This window comes from Centruroides sculpturatus, unplaced genomic scaffold (assembly GCF_000671375.1).
Source record: "Centruroides sculpturatus isolate CEXI.00-Female unplaced genomic scaffold, Cexi_2.0 scaffold1248, whole genome shotgun sequence".
NCBI classification, from domain to species: domain Eukaryota; kingdom Metazoa; phylum Arthropoda; class Arachnida; order Scorpiones; family Buthidae; genus Centruroides; species Centruroides sculpturatus.
In genome coordinates, this window is record NW_019385387.1 from 217329 (window position 1) to 236940 (window position 19612).

Here is a 19612-nt window from a genome sequence, read left to right on the forward strand (position 1 = left end):
AGAATTTGACATAGAGCGCCTTGGCCTCAGAATATGAAAAAGAAGTTAGAAAATATTTTATATATTTTTTTCTTAGTTTAGATTTATAATATGATTGATATTTCGTACTAAACTTCACTCGCGATCATATCGTGACGCCGAAATTTATTCCAAAATTAAAGAATTTATATCGAACACTTTTACTAATTTGATTATTGTTTTAATTAAAATTGAAATCATTTCAATATTCTGTGTATTCAATATTTGAAGTTGCTATCATTATCTGTTCATTAATAAAATTATTTTTACTTTTTGTAACAAAGACGAAACAGTTGGCAGAGTTTCGTGCAGCTTCTTCGCCAACTGCCATTTTTTATCCTTCCGTGTTTGAAACTGCAAAATTAAGGCGGTTAATACTAAAAGAATTATCAAAAGATTCAAATGAATGAATCAAATCAACACTCGGAAGACATTTCGAGAAATTTTAGAAATTAAAATTTGCAAATTAATAAACTGTGAATTGAGTTTGTTATCTTAAATTTATTATTAAAAATTTAATTATTTTCTTCTATAATGTTTGATCTGTTTAATAGATATAAATTAAGTTTATAATGAATTATTAACTAAAGCAATCAATAAAACTAAAGTTTCGTTTACTTTGTATGAGGTTTTGGTTTTTTCCTCAAAAATTTCATTGTATCTCCCGTCAAAAATAATGACAAAATGACATTCATTCGCGATTAGACATTTCTTCGGCTATTTTAAGATCTTTTCAAAATAAGCGTCTAAAACGTTTTTAAAGATCCACTTAATGCCGGTGCTCCATCAGAATTTACAGTCTTGCGACAATACGTTGAAAACAAAATTTAGCAGCATAAAATTAATTGAATTTTGGATATTTTTCGATTGTCACTGTGATAAAAACTAAGCATCTCACGAAAATCAACGTGGAGAAGGAACTGAGGGTGGCTGTGTCCTGTTTGATTTTAAGATTTAAGATGTGCGAGTATCACCAGGTCATCTATCCCACTAATTATAATTAATTGAATTCGTTCAATTGCATTTTTTGTTGTCTTAAATACGTTTTTTATTTATTTTTTACTTTACGTTTAAGACGTTAATTGAAAAATGATTGGCTATTTCGCTATTTCGCAAATTGTACTTGTTAGAATTTGACATAGAGCGCCTTGGGGAAACCTGGATTTAGCAAGGGCGTCTAGAATCGAAAAAGTTTAGGAACCACTGCTGTAAGATATGTAAAGTAATTACAGCATTTTAAATAATATATATCTAGAAAAATATGGTAAAGCTTTTGTCCTATGGTAGATTTTTTCATACGAACAATAACAACGTGTTTATATTTAATTAAAGGACAATTACATCAAAGATTGTTACGGAAAATTAGAAGATCCGGGCATGACTTGTTTCGCCCATATACCCGTACATAACAATGGAAAGTATTGGGACCGATTCAAATTTGATAATTCCCATGCTTTGAGATCCCCGAACCCCAAAAAAAGAGAAAAAATTCTCTCTCTCTCTCGCTGTGTTTACATGTGTGTGTGTTTCATTTAATATTTTAGGATGGGGTAAAGATTAAGAAACGAAATTTGGCATGGTAGGTTATGTATAAAGGGCATCGATGCTATTAAATTTTGGTGATTAGAGTCGAGGGTGGGGAGATACTAGGTGATCACGTGTCTTATCTCGAGAGAAGTCGGACTTAATGAAGATTTTACTCGTTATTAGTTAGCATTTAGAATACAATTTATATATATACACAAGGTCTGTTCAAAAAGTATCGGACCTTTAGTCGGCAAAAATAAATTTATTGACTTTGAGGTACAAAACCCTAATCTCCTTCAAAGTAGTCTCCTTGGTAATGTATACACTTCTCCCAGCGTTCCTGCCATTGCTGGAAACACTGCTGGAACGCATCTTTTGGAATGGCCATCAGCCGGTCCGTCGCATTTCGCATGATGTCTTCTCTCGACTAAATTTGGGTTCCTTTTAGCGGCATTTTCAGCTTGAGAAATAGCCAAAGGTCACACGGAGCCATGTGGAGAGAGTACGGAGCGTGACGAACCACAGGAGTATTGTGTTTGGCGACGAAAGCCCGAATCAGATGCGCAGAATGGGCGGATGCGTTATCACGATGGAGCTGCCAAGTTTTGATCGACCACAGATCCGGTCGTTTGCGTCGCACTGTATCGGAAAGACGACGAAGGACCTCCTGGTAGTACTCCTTTGCGATGGTTTGGCCTTGTGGTGCGTACTCACGACACACCACCCCACGAGAGTCGAAAAAACTGTCAACATGACCTTTGATATTGCTGCGGACCTGCCGCGCTTTTTTTGGCCTCGAGGATCGTCCCCGAAAGCCTGCTGAATCTTGCGAATGGTTTACACTCGGGTATCGCCAAGGTTTTTGGCAAAATTTGATGTAATATCGCTGCTCACGTTGTTCAGTCATTTTCCAGCTTAGTGGAATCCGACGAGAGCGCACTACATGACCTCACTCATAGGCCAATTGCCAACGACTGACGCTTCCTGCAGGCGGGAAAAAATCCAGGGCTGTGCATGGCTGTCCCCTCCACAACTCCACCGAAGGAGGCCTCTCTCGCATCATTGGTTTACGCGGAAGAAAAAAAGGTCCGATACTTTTTGAACAGACCTTGTATATATAAAACTCATCACTACTTTCAAAATTAAGCTTTTTGCATTTTATAATAATTAATAATATAAAAACTTATTTATAACAAAATCTACTAACAGATGGCGCCAAACACAACTTTATTTATTATGATTTATAACATAAAAATTATTTTTAAAATAAAATCTCATATCAGCGGGAAAGTTACGAAACTTGTTGCTGGATTTTTTTTTTATAAAAGTAAGTTTATACTGTATTATGTGATAATATAATGATGGAATAATTTTTTGTATTGAATAATACAAAAAATTATTTCCTCATTTTATTCACTCATTTTAAAAAGTTTTTCCAATGCAAAAAAAAAAACAAAACTCTATTCTTTTGTATATTTTTAGATTGAATATTTACTTATATATTAGTAGTTAAATGACACAAAATTAACGACTGTCGTTTAATTAAATTGTTTTACAGAATATCTGATATAGTTTTATCTATATAAAATATAACAAATTCAGTTAATACTTAGAAAAATTCCTTTCAAATGATACGATACAAATGATTTCAATACATATAAAGATAAGTAAAATGAAACTTATTTTGTCAAATTCAAACCTGAAAATGTTTTTCCATAAGTTGTTGGCCTAATTAAAATGCAATGTAGAACTGGTTATAGTTTTTATTTCTATAGAATTATAGAAGTTTTTATCTATATATGTATAAAATTCAATCTATGTCTGTTTGAGTATCACGGAGAACGGCTAAACTGATTTCTATAAAACTTTGTACATATATTCAGCATAGTAAACGGGCTAAAATGGACATTAGTGAGAGCTAGTTGGCCTTTTATTTCAGCAAAACGTATGCCGAAATGAACGTATTACCATTGTCATTTTAACCTGTGTCAGATTGTCAATGAGTCTGTAGAATTTCTTTCGATGTAAAATTGGTTTTGATTGAATCTAATTATTACAAGTATATATTCTTTTTCTGTGTACCTATACATGTTTATATGTTTTATACATAACTTATATAATTTTTTTTTTCCGAGCGAAGCCTGGTACCTCAGCTAGTTTAATATATTTCGCAATCCTTTTTTAATTGTTATAAAATAATATGGTAGAAAAATAGTAAGCTATGCTGTTAGGAAAACGTTCTGTAAAAAGACTAACTCCTAACTAGAATAATTTAAAGAGATTCGACAGTTAGTTACTTTCTGGTAGAATTCCAAACTTTTTGTTAATAAACGATACTAAAAAGACTTTTATTTCTAGTTCTTAATTTTGAAATTCGTCTAAACACAGTTATTCGTTCATCTAAAATTGATAAGCATGAAAAACTTATGTAGTTTGTTGATTTTTCAAAAATTATTTCATTTGAAAAAGCAAATAAAATCTATCGTATTTGTTTTACATTGTTTTCTTCAACAAATAAGTTTCAAAATACTTCTTATGTCTTAAAAAGCAGTAAATAATTATTTATCTGCATTATCTACTGTTTTGAAGATTATATGCATATATAAAAATTTTTATAAATATTTATGATGTAAATGTATATATTTTTTAAATAATAAATACAAAATAAATAATAATTTTCAATCTGAACAGGATTTACGATGATAATGCAGAAAAAATAAAGACGAGAAAGGTCAAAAAGTCAACACTTCTTTTGAATATTGAGACGTTGTGCTCCAGTTACAAACTGAATGTGTATATTGAAATGAAAGATCTTAAAATACTTTTTTATCATAAATTACAATATACTAAGTATTGATTTCTATTCTTTATATAAATAAGATAGAGTTTTTCTACACAAAATTTTGTTTCAAGAAACCATGTTTTTTATTTTATTTTTTTACATTTTAATCCATTGTCATTACAATAAACTAATGAATTTAAATAAATAATCGGATAAATAAAAATTAAAAAGTTGACTTAATAAAAAATATTTAACATTTTATATGTTTATCCTTAAATAATAAATACTGTATATGCTTAAAAAATTATATCAATTATAATCATCCAAATCCATTTTATTCCTTTGTATTCTGTAGAATAAGACTACAGAGAAATTACAAATGAATAATACGAATTGAATTAATGATCTCGAGTAAAAGATCGTACTTCAGATCTCATAATATAGCTAATTAAAACTATATATATATAGGAATTTAAAATTTATCCCATGTAAACTATCAAAATCTTAGAAGACTCGTAAGTCTAGTTTTTATGACATCTTTAATTATTTACTGTAATAATATAGAATTTCTTTAAGAAATAATAAATTAATAGAATATTTTGTGAAATTCAGAATTTTTCGATTATGTTGTACAGTACTTTAAAAAATTGAATAATGTTGAATTATCTAGAGTAAATAATTCTATATTCTTCTCAATTTTATTCCGCAGAATTTTATAAATTAGACATGAAATAAATATTTTTTTTTCTTTTGATATTTCACATAAATAATTTTATTTTTCTTATTTTAAAAAAGTTTAAAATTTCATACTAGAAACAAATTTTCTTCACATTTAAACTGTAGGAATTAAGAAAGAAATGATGCAGGAAAAAAAAAAAGCTGATTAGATTAACTAAATGATTTTACTGAATCTGTTTTCATCGTTTCTTCATTTTTTACTCATAAAAATATTTAGAAATGTATTCTAAATATAAAAAAAAACTCTATTTAGAATACATTTCTGGATATTTATCTTTCATCAGGAAAATTACTGTCGTTTCCTTGCGAATTAAAAACATTCTCATGATTGGTACAGAAATTAAAAACCAGTTATTTTGAAGGGTCCATTTATCATTAACTTTAGTAGCTGTAGTCAGAATATTTAAGCTGATGGAGAATCCTTTACAGGAAATAAATTATGGCTTTCCGTCTTCATTATACAATGTACAAAAATCCGTAAGTCGTGTATTAAGGATTTAAAAGCTTTTCGAGCATTTGATTTATGTGTATTAAGTGGACTTCGATTTCTGAGTAAACGAAAAAGAGAACTATAACCAAATGACCTAAAAACATTAGTAAACAGTTACAACCATACAATATCATTAAAGTTACACTTACGTTTTCTTTTTTATTATCGAACAATACTAGAAATTTCAACATTTAACAACCACTTAACAAATATTATTTACTTTGTGAAACTATCATTGAATTTGTAAAATGGCGATAATAAAACTAGCCAAAAGTTGTATTTTAATATAGTTTTGTTTTTATTTTATAAGAGATTCAAACTGTTTAATAAATTTATCTAATATTTCAAATACTTCTGAGAACATTTTGGAAAAGAATTCAGCAGCCATTTGTGAAGATTAGAAATGATTTTCATCTCTTTTTGTACGATTGGTAAACTAGTATGATTGAGATAATTTTAAACGAGTATCATGATTAAAATAAAATTAATAAAATATTAATTTTGTTGAAATGTATTCTAATTAAATTTTTAGTAGATTAGTTATTAGAATATTTTACTTATTTTGAAATTTGAATAAGAAATAATTTTAAATAATTTAATATTTTTATATATTAAACAATGAGCATTCGCTAATCCAAACGAATTATGAAACTATTCAGATTGGTAGCGTTATATATGAAGAAAAGGAAGTCAAAAAGGACTATAGACAAGTATAGTAGCCTATATACAGTATATTCAAAACGTTTTATGCTGCATTTGATACATATATTCATACTAAAATATGTTGTACATATTAATTTTTTTAAAAAAATAATATATTATTTTTTTCTTTTTGACTGGAATATTTAATGGAAAAACGAACAAAGGTTGTTCGAATTAATGCGAATGCACTATAATTATAAATTTAGCCTACAAATTTTAATGTATATTTATTAAGTTTAATTAAAATGTGTTTTTATTGAATAATTATTTTAAAAGCTCGATTCTTTTCTGTTAGTTTTATAGTTTATCAAGAATAAACAACTTATTTATACTATTAAAACATTTCTTTAATGCTTCTGGAACATCTTTTCCCATTTTGCTCTTTTATCATTATCAAAAAAGATAATTGCGTTTTGGTCATTATATTTATTGTTATTACTTGATTATATATGATTATATTTATATATTCCTTTTATGTATAGAAGAAGACTTTAGTTTATTCAAGTTATGAAGAATATTTCTCAAAAGACAAAATAATCAACTATATAAAAATTTCAACTTAATAACTATAATCAGTTCATGCAAACGTCTTTAAAAGCCATGAATTGTAAAAACATTGGCAAATATAGAAACACAAATAAAATAAAAATAATATAATAGTATTTATTTATGTATAATATATATTATGAACAGAAGTTGCTCTATAACTTAAAATCTAAATGATAAATGATCATTTTAAAATTGTGATGATTCCAAATTATAATCAGTAAAAATAAAATATCTACTTATTTTTCTTCCATCGTTTTATATAATAAAAAATTATATAAAAAAATAAACTTATAATCATATACTTTCCAATATCAAAGTATAAGNGTTTTAAATTCGAATTTGTTATTGCGTATTGGTTCGATTATAGAACGATTGTAAACGTTTCAGAAAATTGATCAAATTGAAAATAGTTCGTTTGATTCTCGGCAATTCTCTTCAGCGGTAAGTGTTATATAACAATTACTATGGTTATTAAAATATTGAATTTAAATGGGGTTTGCTTGCAAAACCTCCGCGGACGAAGTCGCGGGTAACAGCTAGTATTTCATATATTCAATGAAAAATGTTTGAAAATTTTTACGTATTTGGACAGAAACAAATGACAGGTCACTGTGATAGCTTGTGGTTTTCGACATTACTTATTTAGTTTCAAATAATTAGAAATTAATTAGAAATGAACATTTAGCGTGCACCATGTTCAATCGTTATTGTTATTTACGCATTTTTTTTAGTAATATGACAACATGGTTTCAGCATGACGTCTTTCGAGTGTTCTAGTCCAGTGGGAAACAGGATACCACGCCGTTCTACTACCGAAACGGATTTTTCATTTTTAAATGTTTACTCATAGTGCATATTTGACATCAACTAAAAGGAAAATTACTTGATTTTGTATACAGAATAATAATAAATTTTCTATAAAAATCGAAAATCATTTTCATTTTAATAAATCCAGATGGCGCTATTTCTCTATCAGACGACAAACAATTGCCTAGCAACGGGAGATGTCTTCCGTACCTTACGTCTTCCAAAGAGAGCTGCATATGATTCCTGTTCCCATGTATTGCATCGGAAAGCATTCATATGTCACCGAAACCAGTTACAGAAGAAAGATATAAGCAATCTCTAATTGGTAATTGTTTAGTAATCGTTTTAGAACCAGAAAATGAAGAAGATGACGTAAGCCTAACTGAAGAATTGAAAACATCACCTAGCAACCGAGTCGAAGGTTTCCATCTCTTCAGCGAATTCAGAAAACAAAATTCACAATGTTATTGGAATCCTTGTCTGATACAAGCGGCAAACAGTCTAGAATACAGAGGATATCTTCAACCATTCACCTTACTCGTTTCCAGTACAGATTTATGTCTGGAAGTAGTAAGATCGGCATGGATGAGAAGACTTCTCAGATCACCCAAAGGATATCAAATACAAAAAATTGGTAAGCTTCTATCATAATTATTTTATAAACTTATTCAAGTATTTATATAATCTACGCATAATTCAATATATCAAAAGTTTCTTTATATCAATAAACATTAATATGAGTCAAATAATAATAATGAAATTCACCTTACTCGTTTCCAGTACAGATTTATGTCTGGAAGTAGTAAGATCGGCATGGATGAGAAGACTTCTCAGATCACCCAAAGGATATCAAATACAAAAAATTGGTAAGCTTCTATCATAATTATTTTATAAACTTATTCAAGTATTTATATAATCTACGCATAATTCAATATATCAAAAGTTTCTTTATATCAATAAACATTAATATGAGTCAAATAATAATAATGAAATTATCACGACGTATCTTTTTTCCATTTAAAAATTAAATTTTCCTTTATTTTTTTGTTGTTGAAAAATACAATCATTACAATGTTCACAAAAAATAACACATCTATAAATATAAATTGAGTTTCCTATGAATGTCTTATAACAAATCGATTAAGGTAACTGATTCTATCTGTTTTTTTTCTAATTAATAAAGTTTTCCTTGTTTTCTAAATTGTTTATATATAATATAAACAATAAACAATTGTTAATTATTATATATAAACAAACAAATTAAATAATTATATATAAACAAAACTAAATTGTTTATATATAATAGCAATGTTTTATATGAGCAAAATATGTGAAAGTATATTATAAGATATAAAACCATTTATATTTTATTTAAAATTGGATTATTAATTTACATAGAAGCATAATCATATTCACATTTTTTTTTTTTTTTTTTAAAATCTGTTCAATTGTTAACCATGTTTTCCTTCGATGAGATAATTATGGTTGGAAGGACATGTCGTGACAAAGTAGAAAACGGTGGACGGGTCAGATAAATGCCTCATCTGTCATAAATGTCATTCTTCCTGTAGATTACGTTCGAAAGAAAGTCTTTAGCATTCAATCTGGCCAATACAATACAATTTTCTTTAATATTTTATCTGGAATGAATTTTTGAATGTTGTAGATATCGATTTACGTAGGAAGTTTTTCTCGTAAACAAGAGTTAGAAATTGAGAATGTAGCAAAAAAACAAGATATAAAAATCGATTTTTCCAAGTCGTTTTTATGTACTTACGTCTCCATATCTATAAGATGAAATTTCCCTTAAGAATAAAACAAACTGGTATAATAGTTATATTTCTCAAGAAATCTTTTATCTTTAGCGTTCATCAACAGATATCAACAGCTGGCCAAATAGTGCATGGTGAAAAATGTTAAACGTGACGGTAAAGCACGAGTGCCAGGTGTGCTTTTAAATAGTTAGCAGGTCTGAGGTCAGAAAAGACTATAATGTGATGATAAAGCTTTTTGACGTAAATAGTCCGGTACATCTAACATAATTCGTAACGCTGTTATTTTCGCCAAAAATCACCTGCTTCGGGTATTTTTTACTGATGACCTTAGATTGAACTGTGATTTAAATAAATGATTTCCTAATTTAAATTATACATTGAGCTTGTAAGAAATCAAATGTGCAAACTGCATAGACTATATAATTTGAAATGTATTATCAACAATCGTTTCATTGTTAAAAATATGATAGAGCAAATAAATACGCAGATTCCGCGATGCTAATCTAATCTTTATGTATTTAAAAACAAAACAAAACAAAAAAAAGTTTCTTCTGTTAAGTATATAAAAATTCATTGACACCAAAATAATCTTTTTAAAATGAGATAATTTTAACGCTTTCTTTGTATATAAAGAAATGTTTAAATTGTTATGAATGATTATATTGTATCTTTGGGATGTTTTTCTTTATTATGTCATATAACAGTAAATATAGGCTGTATATAATTAAGAAAGCAGTTATTTTAATACCCAACCAGATAATAAAAATAAATTATATTTATAAATGGGCTAAAAGTGTCGGCATTATTTTTATTTATCCACAATATTAGTAATTAATAATTCTTCATTTAACCTCGTGTTAATGTTCGTTATGAGTCATATACTAAAGACAACTTTTTCCGTATTATCGAAGCCTTGGTGAATCACAATGGATGAATAAACATCTGTCCGATCACATCTATAACGACATACAATTAAATTATAATTCATCAACTTTTTTTAATGTTATTAATAATTTTCTCTTTTAAAAAAATAATATATTTAAAAGATTAAATATAAATTAATGCTTTTATTTTTATTGAAGTTAATTAAATACATGTAATTTATGAAAAAGAAAGTATTTTTTTTTTGTCAGCTTTCGTCGTAGAACTAACCTCAAATAACGTTTGTCATTTACTCTACCTCCCATGTGAGCCATTAACTACTCTCTGTATAAAACCGGTAGGTTGACGTGGAAAGCTTGAAAAACTACATAGTCTACTCACTATCGACTGAATTCTAACTTGAACATAGATCATTCAGGAAGGAAAAGAGCGGTATATCTATTAGAAGGGGAGATAACAAGAATTCATTCCTATGCTGCAATTTCAGGAATTTTTTTATGTCAGGATGCAATTTTTTTGCTATTCATAATAACAGTTTACAAAACTAGATATCGTATTTCTAAATTAGTACAGGCTACTCATTACATACCGTGCATAATATGTAGTGATGTCTGATTCGCTTTCACTTTTTATGCAGCAACTACACCTCTTCCCATAAGAGGCACCTCAATTCAGCTATATTTAAGGCAGTAAATTATGTGACTGACCTGTCGCATCTCTCCACAGACCTTGCTACGACCTTGACTGTTTAAGATGTTTCGATCTTCAGGCTTTGATGGTTGATTGACACGAAAGATTTTTTTTTTAATTTTCTATTTTATATATATAAATGTGTTTTATTTCCGCACATTTTTCATTTATAGTAGAATTAATTGTTTAATTAATAGACCCGTATTGCATCTATTTTTATAATTGTTTGTAGACTATGTTTGGATCAATTTGCCTTACAAATAAAACCATTAAATGAAGTTTCGGTCCATAACCCACGACCTTCGATTAGAAACACGGAATAAATTGACCAACTATTATTAATTCTACCTCGACAGGTCATGTAATTCATCGTGAATATAAGGTAACATATTATCGCGAACATGATCGGGAACAATGATTCAATTCGTCAAGTTGTTCACTATAGACAACTTCTACTGATCATATTTTTCGTGATTTTCATATAATCATAAACATAAATGGTTCGATTATTCATATTTAAAACATTTAATTTATATTTCTAGTATTCTATGATTATGAAATTCATATACACAAATTCGTTCTAATTTATCTTTGTTTTATATCAGTTAGTCTATATGATTATAATCTAAAGAATATATGAAAATCTGTGTGATGTTTAATTTTTGTTTTTCCTGCATTTTGATTACAATTATTATTATTATTTATTTCAAATCGAGACAGAATCACAGAGACTTTGCTTGTAATTAGTTTATTTATTTATTACAAAGTTAGTTTAAAGCAAAATTTTTATTGGTTTTCTTTTTGAAAGCTCCAAACGTGATTTTAATGCATAAATAAAAGAAGTCACGTAAATGCACAAGTTTATTATTAGCCTGTAGGTTTTTTCCCAAAATTGATTAATATCTTTGATATAATTGATTAAAGAATTAAGAAAATTTATTATATTATATTTTTATACTATGTATTAATTAAAATAATAAATTTTGTATTTGAAAATTTCTTAAACGGAAATCGAAATCCTAGTTGTAATAGAAAAAAATTTTTTTTTTATTTCAGGTGATGTACCTCCTGTAGAAATGACTATTATACCACAAACACAATTTGCTCCATTAGCTGATACACTATGCAAAGTAGTTTGTGAATTGAATTGTGAGTCAATTACAGCTACTAAAGACGTCATTATCGATAGAATTCAGACGAATTTCTCTGAAATGGTCGTTCCTAGCGAGGATATTTTACATCAGACACTCGGTGGATTAATTAGAGACCGGAAACTTTACCATGCTGGTAATGGTTACCACATAGTAACACCAGATACATACAGTGCTACTTCAGCATCACCAATTGCTTGGGAAAGACAAATGTTAATGACGAATGAAGAAGCTATTGTTCGACTTCTCACAGCTGAAACTAAATCAGAAAAATGGCGTAATAGAGCCATACAGGTTGAAGCACGAGATGTAATTAGCGGTGATCGACCCGGAGACAAGGTGATTCTACCTTCTGACGATTGTTCAGTAAAATTGGAAAGAAGTCATTCGTTGAGAGTGCAAAGAGAAAGAGAAAATTGCAAAACAGATGCTTGTGATGGGTTATACCGTTTTAATTCATTGAAAGTATCCGGTAAACGAAGTGATAGTGAAGACGGACAAAAAAGTAAGTTGATTCATTGAATTTTACCATTCAGGAATTCATAAATGATAATTATGGAAGATCGTGTGATGAATATCCATTCTCTGCTTACTCTGCGAATCGTGATAGGACCTGACGTGTTCAGTAACAAAAAGAGATGCTAACATAAATCGTGCTTTTGAAGTCTTTAGTCATTCAAATTTTTATTTAAAATTCGTCTGTTTTTTGAAAGATAATTAAAAATGAGAGATTTTTTTTGTAGAAAATAAACGGACAATCTCTGATGTACTATATCAAATTTCTATGTAGAAATTGAATATTCATAAATAGATTAAAATTGTTAGAAATCAAGATTTATTTTTGATAGCTTAATAATATTTCTTTCCGCCAACGAATGTTATATTAAAATAACTATACATACACAGCTTCCCATGATTTGTTATTACCTTTTTGTGAGATCGATTTTTTATTTCATTTTTATTAATGCCAATCGAACTGCCGGATAATTTTTAATGTTCGGTAAATAATCAGGCAGTTGGTTTGGCATTAGTAATCAAATCGGGTTGATTTACAGTTATTCATTTTTATTATTTTATTGAAACTGTTTTATTTTTATAAATATTTTTTCATATTTGTTTTTGTGCAGGAGACAAAGTGTCAATATTTTGCAAATTATTTAGAAGATGCCATTCTAGACCACCATCTCAATCAGTTAAATATGCTACTTTTGCTACACAATTTCCACCATTAGAGTGGTCCGATCCTAATTATATTTTTCTCCAATCTCAAGGAACGCAAACGATTGAAAATGACTTGCCAGTTGTAACAAAGGTTAGATTAAAAAACAGTTTAAATTGTTTTCACTTTTAATTTTATTCTTGAACTAATTCTGTATATAATGTATTCGTTAGGTGAGACGCAGAAGTCGTCATGGAGGTAATCGTGAGAGGCGATCATTACATATCCATTCTAATAGAGAGAGAGATTGTAAAATTCACCACAGTCCAAATCATCAAAATTGCAACGGTATAAATTCTCGCTCGTGTTGTAAACAGCCAGGACCCCGTAAAAGTTTTCCTGCAGCAGAAATTGAATGTCCAAATTCTAGACAAATGTCTCCAGTTTTAAATAATCGTCCCGTTGTTCCTAAAAGAAAACCATCAGATAAATTAAACAATTCGTCAGATAGTCCAAAGTATATTGATAGACAAAAACAACTTAATATTACTAATAACGAATTAACAGATTCGCCTACCAAATATTCAGGCAGTCGATTGCAAAACGGTTTAGTAGAAACAAACGTTAAAACCAAAGACGATCTGTCCTGGAAATATCATTTATTACAATCATCTGATGCTCTTTATAAAATTTCTTCAGGGAGAGAAAAATCGAAAAGTCCAGAAACTGAGAATAATAATGCTTTAAATAATCACAAAATTACACCGACTAAAGACGTATCCGTCGATAATTCGGTAGATTTTGAAGTTAGCGTATATCCACATCTAACATGGGAACGTCAAATTCCAGGGGAATCTTCTATTAAAAAAGCTGAAGATTGGTGTCAAACAGTTTCAGGAAAAACGTCCTTTAACCGCACAACAGCCCGTCCTGCAACACTTACTACTGTAACTAGTATAACGACCTGCTTGTCACCTGGAACGCCTAAAACAGATTTAGGCTCCACTAAGAACCGACAAAAACCTCCGTAATATACGAAATTAGGAAATCGATGTCATTGTGCCAAGAATGCCATGTTTGTGCCATGTATGTTGTGATGCCATAGACCTTTTTCTATGCATGCATCTCTTTTTCTAATAAGACTGTAGATGGATTTTTAAACATAACTATACCCAAAACTTATCACTTCTTCTCTCTTTAAACTCCAATTAGACTAGATTAATATTCTAATTATAGAATTTAGATACTTAAATTCAAACTGAAAAAAAAGTCATCTTAAGAGGGGTTTAAACTGCCGAGTTGTTTTTTAAATATGTAAATAATGAGTTTGTGTATTTATTCTTGACAAGAAAGATAAAATCGTCTGAATATTGTTATATTTTTTTAAAGAAATCAATAATTATTTTTCATTATTTGCTGTATAGAACGTTTTAATATTTACTAAATTAAAATAGGATTTACAAAATATAAAATTTATTAATGTTATTTCAGGCGATTTTATAATTTAGGAATTTTTTATGACAAATTTATATACGAGTTTATATTATATGTGATAGTGATAGTCGTGATTTTTTTTATAAATAAATTTAATCATAATTTCTATGGTGTAGTTTTTAAAACTGGATTTTATCATAAATATTTTACAGACGAGTGCTTATAGATTTTTAAAAAAAATTCAAGTTACAAGATTTAAAACAGGTGCAATTTTTTATTATTTACAGCGTATAATTATTGATCGTAAGTAAATTAATATTCAATATGAGTTTTATAATAAAAAGTAAAATTTATTAACAATTTTATTTTTTATACAAAGTTTATTTTTAAAGTAATTTAACTGAGTAATAAATTTTTATTTTTTTTAATGTAACTCAGACAAGGTATAATTTAGTTTTAAGAACGGCTCACTTAACATAATTTCAACTAAAATATCTATTTTTAAAGTTTATTAATGATCTAATATAAATTAATCATCTTATACATTTTTAACAAAATTTTAATATAAACTAAAAATTGTAGTTGATTACTTTTTGTCAAACAAAATATTTAACGTTTAAAATATCAAAATCACAAAAATTTCATATCATTTTTGATAAAAATACATTTTTTATTATGCAATAATATAAAATATATAAATTAAACATTTTTATTATTTGTTCAATTCATAATTTCTAATTAAAAATTGAAATCTCTTGTTATAATAACGATGCACCGAATCAGTTTAATAATTAACTAACGTAAAAATATATACAGAAAATACTTCTTTAACCTTGAATTTAATATCTTCTTTCTCATTACTTGTACAGTACAAATGAAAATTTAGAATTTTAAAGCAAATTCTATAAAATTTTTATATAGCATTATTACACATCCATGTAAATTAGTGTAAAATTAAATGTTTAGAGGTGTGCGAAATTAGTTTTAGTCATCCGTATATATTTATTCGTAAAAAAACAAAGATTTGTTACAATTTAATTATGATGAGTAAGTTAATAATTTTAAAATAAGATGTCAGAAAATATTAAACTTAATATAATTGATAATTTATAGGTGTATATGTTAATTACTATTTTATAGAAGAGTCATACGTACTGTACAAAATAATACTAAATATAAATATATACAATAAAAAATAAGGTAGTGCTAATTAAGCTGAATATTAATATATTTTAACCTATTTTCATTGTTTATGCTGTATACAGATAGGCCTGTATAATTTGACTTAAAGAGAAATTAACTATGTTTTAATTATAAATCTTGTTTTATATAGTTAAAATTTTCGTATATTTCATCGTAAGTTTACGATTTTTAATGGTATCATACTTGGTAGTATCAATTAAGGGTAGTCCAGCCGGAAATTCGTATTAAGAAGCTTCACAATCGTTACCGATTACTTCGAAACAATACATATTGCAGTAAATAATCCTGTTTGTTATTTATGAGTGCCTTCCGAACAATACTATATTATATTTATTTAGCAGGAGATGTTAACGATAGATAATAAACCGTTTGGCTAAATTCTAGAAGTTTAGACAAAGAACAAAGAAGAAAACATTTTTAAGTGGAAAAAATTGAATAACAGTTTTGATAATTAGCCTTAATGAAATTTTACTGTTGTTTTACCGAAAAAAAAAATTCTAAATATAGCTATAAACGAGTTATCACGAATCAATAATATTAATAGCATTTTTATTGCATATAAAACTAGGCTATCACATGTTTAAAGATAGTAATTGTCTTTTCTAAAATAAGGAAAACGTATTGTTTGTTCGTATATTTTAGGCAAAAAAAAATTCAAATAGATTTCCTTCAATTTAATATTACTTATTTGAATTAACTAATAAGAAGGTAACGTAAAAGCAATTTCTATGTAAAATTATGCTCTGCTGCGCGTGTTCTTAGACCATAATACAAATGTTCCATTGGATTTAGATAAGAAGTATTAACTAAATATTTTATGAGTTGGATTTATTCAACTTCTGTGGATGGAATCTTAGGGAGGGAGTCGAGTTAAACGAATAAAACAAAAATTTAATGCGAATTAAATGATTCCATCAAACTTAGTTCGTTTTCATTCTCTGGTGTTTAAGAAATGAAATATATCGGGCACCCGCACATTGGGTTACGTGCCCACTCTTTTCATGTGTGTTGCCTTTTTCTTAATCCCCAAGGAGCTCCAAATTCCATTATCAACGAATAACAGAAAATCAACGACTTCTAGCGTATTCTGCAAGTATAAAATAAACTAATGAACGACATTATCGCATGCAAATAAGTCTGAGTGCACGGCTGAAATATGTATAAGTGATTCTCTCTATATCAAAACAAGCCGAGAATCATTTTGAAAGTCAAAACTGAATTCAACAGAAATGCGAATTAGCCTATTAACTAATATCAAATGAATGTACAGTACTTGATATCAGTGGATAATTCCAATGAAGTCATAATGTATGATAGTTGCAATTTAAATGGGATTTTCTGTAAAAGTCATTATTGATGAGCTACATATCATGTATAAATAGGTTCTCTAAAAGTCTTCCTGACATTATCTTGAAACAATGTGTCCTATAGTTAATAAGCAAGTTACAAGAGAATTAATATATCGACATGATGTATTACATCTAGCAATTTGGAATCAAATAACGATCATTATTTGGTATTGTAATACTTAGGTGACCTTTACCTGGTGACTTTTAACTCTTGAAATTTTCTCCTTAACCTAAAAATATTAATATTGATGCTGCCTTCGAGATATTTTTAAACTTTTTCAAACTACCAGTATTAAAAAAAATGCGTACTAGAAAAAATTTAGCTGAGAATCCGTGACCAATTTTATATTCTGCTTCTTATTTGCATATTTAATAATTGTTTTTGTCGTATTTACGCCGCTAACTTATATACAGTACATGATATATTAACTGAATAAAATTTTTTGTGTATTTTGTCGTGAATTGTATTTCGTTACGGTTAAATAATTATAAGGATCTTAGTGATCAATATATAGGATCATCTGTAAGGTACGTAACGCTATTATTGTACTTTTCAACTACCATCTCATCTCTGTAACACTTCATAACGCGTCGCATATACCCATCCTCAAAGTTACGAAACGCATATCCTCAATCGATCCCCTTAATTGTAGTAATTAGTAATACACAGCAGAGGTATTGAAAGTTACGTTACACTATTAATTATGCACAAAGTAATGACGTAAACAGTAGAGTTCGCTAAGTAACTCTTCGGAAACAAAAATGAATTATTCTGTTAACCCAGAAATCCTAGCACTCCATAGTGTTTTTGTAAACACCCCACCCTCTTGTAAAGCGTCGTAATGACTATTTGCATACTAACTCTTTAGTGGCACACTCAAAATGTAATCTTGAGGGAACCGAGTTAAACGAATAAAAACATTTTTAATATGAATTCAATAAAATTTCCACATTATGTGACCGCTAATTCATAAGTAATATAGAAACAGAAGACACAACACAATATAAAGTATATTAATATTTCATCAGAATAAACTATAATTTTGATCTCAACTTTGTTATCTTTGTTAGGGAGCCTTTCGTATGGGGCTGTCCATAAATTACATCCGCATTGAAATTTTTACTCCACCTCCCCTCTTTTTCTAGTTTGTCCAAGTTTCCGTAATCCCTCCTCTCTTTGGACATCCAACAAAACTCGACCCCCTTTAAAACCTTTATCACTTTATGAATGGTAGATACCATAAGCAGAAACAAAACACAAGAAATTTTGAAATAAATATAATAAAATGCATAAACAGTATAAAACTTAATGAAATAAATGGACGTCCCTTTCCTCGCCTTGTCCGATTTGTAATAATTGCTACTCTGAGAGGCCCGGGTTACTGGTCAGATTCTAGAGAATTTTTCAGGATATATGGGTTGCTTGTCTTAAATAACGTTATTTAAGACTTGTGAATGAATCTTCCCCAAGGCAAATTCGGGAAGGACCAAGGCATGTGCGCCCTGTCGTTTTTTCGGAGAATGTTAATTATTTACCTTAGGAATTACTTTAATTGCCCAATGTTATCTAATTTAAGTAATGCAATATGCGTTATTATATTTACTTTTATTTTAAAGTTGCTTTGATATCAAGGGGGTTAATGATAGAATGCACACCAGGTTATCCTGCTGGTAGGCGCTACCGGCAGGATAGCTGCGCTAGTATGATCCTACCAATATTCCATCAGCTCTTCCTGTTGATAGGATGGGCGGTAAGATAGCCGGAGAGAGTGCGACAGAGACGGTGAGTCAAAATTACTATATAATACATAAAATATTACTGATATATAAAAACATACAGGCACCGTTATAAGAAAGTATTATAAGAAAATTCTGTTCATCAGTAGACATGGCAGACTATTTCGTTCCGAGTACCGTACTCACTTACACGTATACGTACTTATGTCCAAGTATAAAAGAATGAACTTTTGTTGCCAAATTGGAAATTATTTGTTATCTGAATATAAAATGCGAAATCATGTTGCTGAACTCAAAACACTAGTGTATGTACTGACATTGGGACAATATATGGCAGGTCATGGATGATACGATATGCAAAACAATTGGCTTTTTTGTTGCATAATATTATGACGAATGTAGAAGCAAACCGCACAACGTCGCTGCACACGCTGCATTTGTAGAATCGTGCGGTTGAAGTTGATCCACAGACGAAAGCTGGACTGAATTATAGGAACCCGAAGCTCCTATCATTGTTACATTCTGGGGAGTCAAAATAGGTTGCAGAGACGAACATATAGTATTATTTCTTTCATTTTCGCTGTTACGCGGTATGCGTGCCAGTGCGCGCTTGTACAGT

The 19612-nt window shown here is 28.8% G+C and overlaps 1 protein-coding gene across 2 annotated transcripts; it reads left to right on the forward strand.

Moving 5' to 3' along the window:
• Positions 1-7768: 7768 nt before the first annotated feature.
• Positions 7769-14870, forward strand: LOC111638408 (storkhead-box protein 1-like). Of its 2 annotated transcripts, XM_023384116.1 has the most exons (5): positions 7769-8166; positions 8399-8479; positions 12017-12616; positions 13239-13423; positions 13504-14870. In XM_023384116.1, exons 1-5 carry the CDS (start codon positions 7890-7892, stop codon positions 14299-14301), a joined length of 1941 nt encoding a protein of 646 aa, XP_023239884.1. In that variant the 5' UTR covers positions 7769-7889; the 3' UTR covers positions 14302-14870. The 2 variants fall into 2 exon arrangements, with proteins under 2 accessions (XP_023239884.1, XP_023239885.1); XM_023384117.1 differs by lacking the exon at positions 8399-8479 and having other exon boundaries at positions 7769-8247.
• The last annotated feature ends 4742 nt before the right edge of the window (positions 14871-19612 follow it).

Excerpts from the sequence above, each read along its gene's own strand:
- LOC111638408 (XM_023384117.1), top strand. The coding sequence starts at position 7,890 with ATGTCACCGAAACCAGTTACAGAAGAAAGATATAAGCAATCTCTAATT. Across the intron at positions 8,248-12,016 it reads ATATCAAATACAAAAAATTG|GTGATGTACCTCCTGTAGAA; the intron begins GTAAGCTTCTAT and ends TTTTTATTTCAG. Across the intron at positions 12,617-13,238 it reads TAGTGAAGACGGACAAAAAA|GAGACAAAGTGTCAATATTT; the intron begins GTAAGTTGATTC and ends GTTTTTGTGCAG.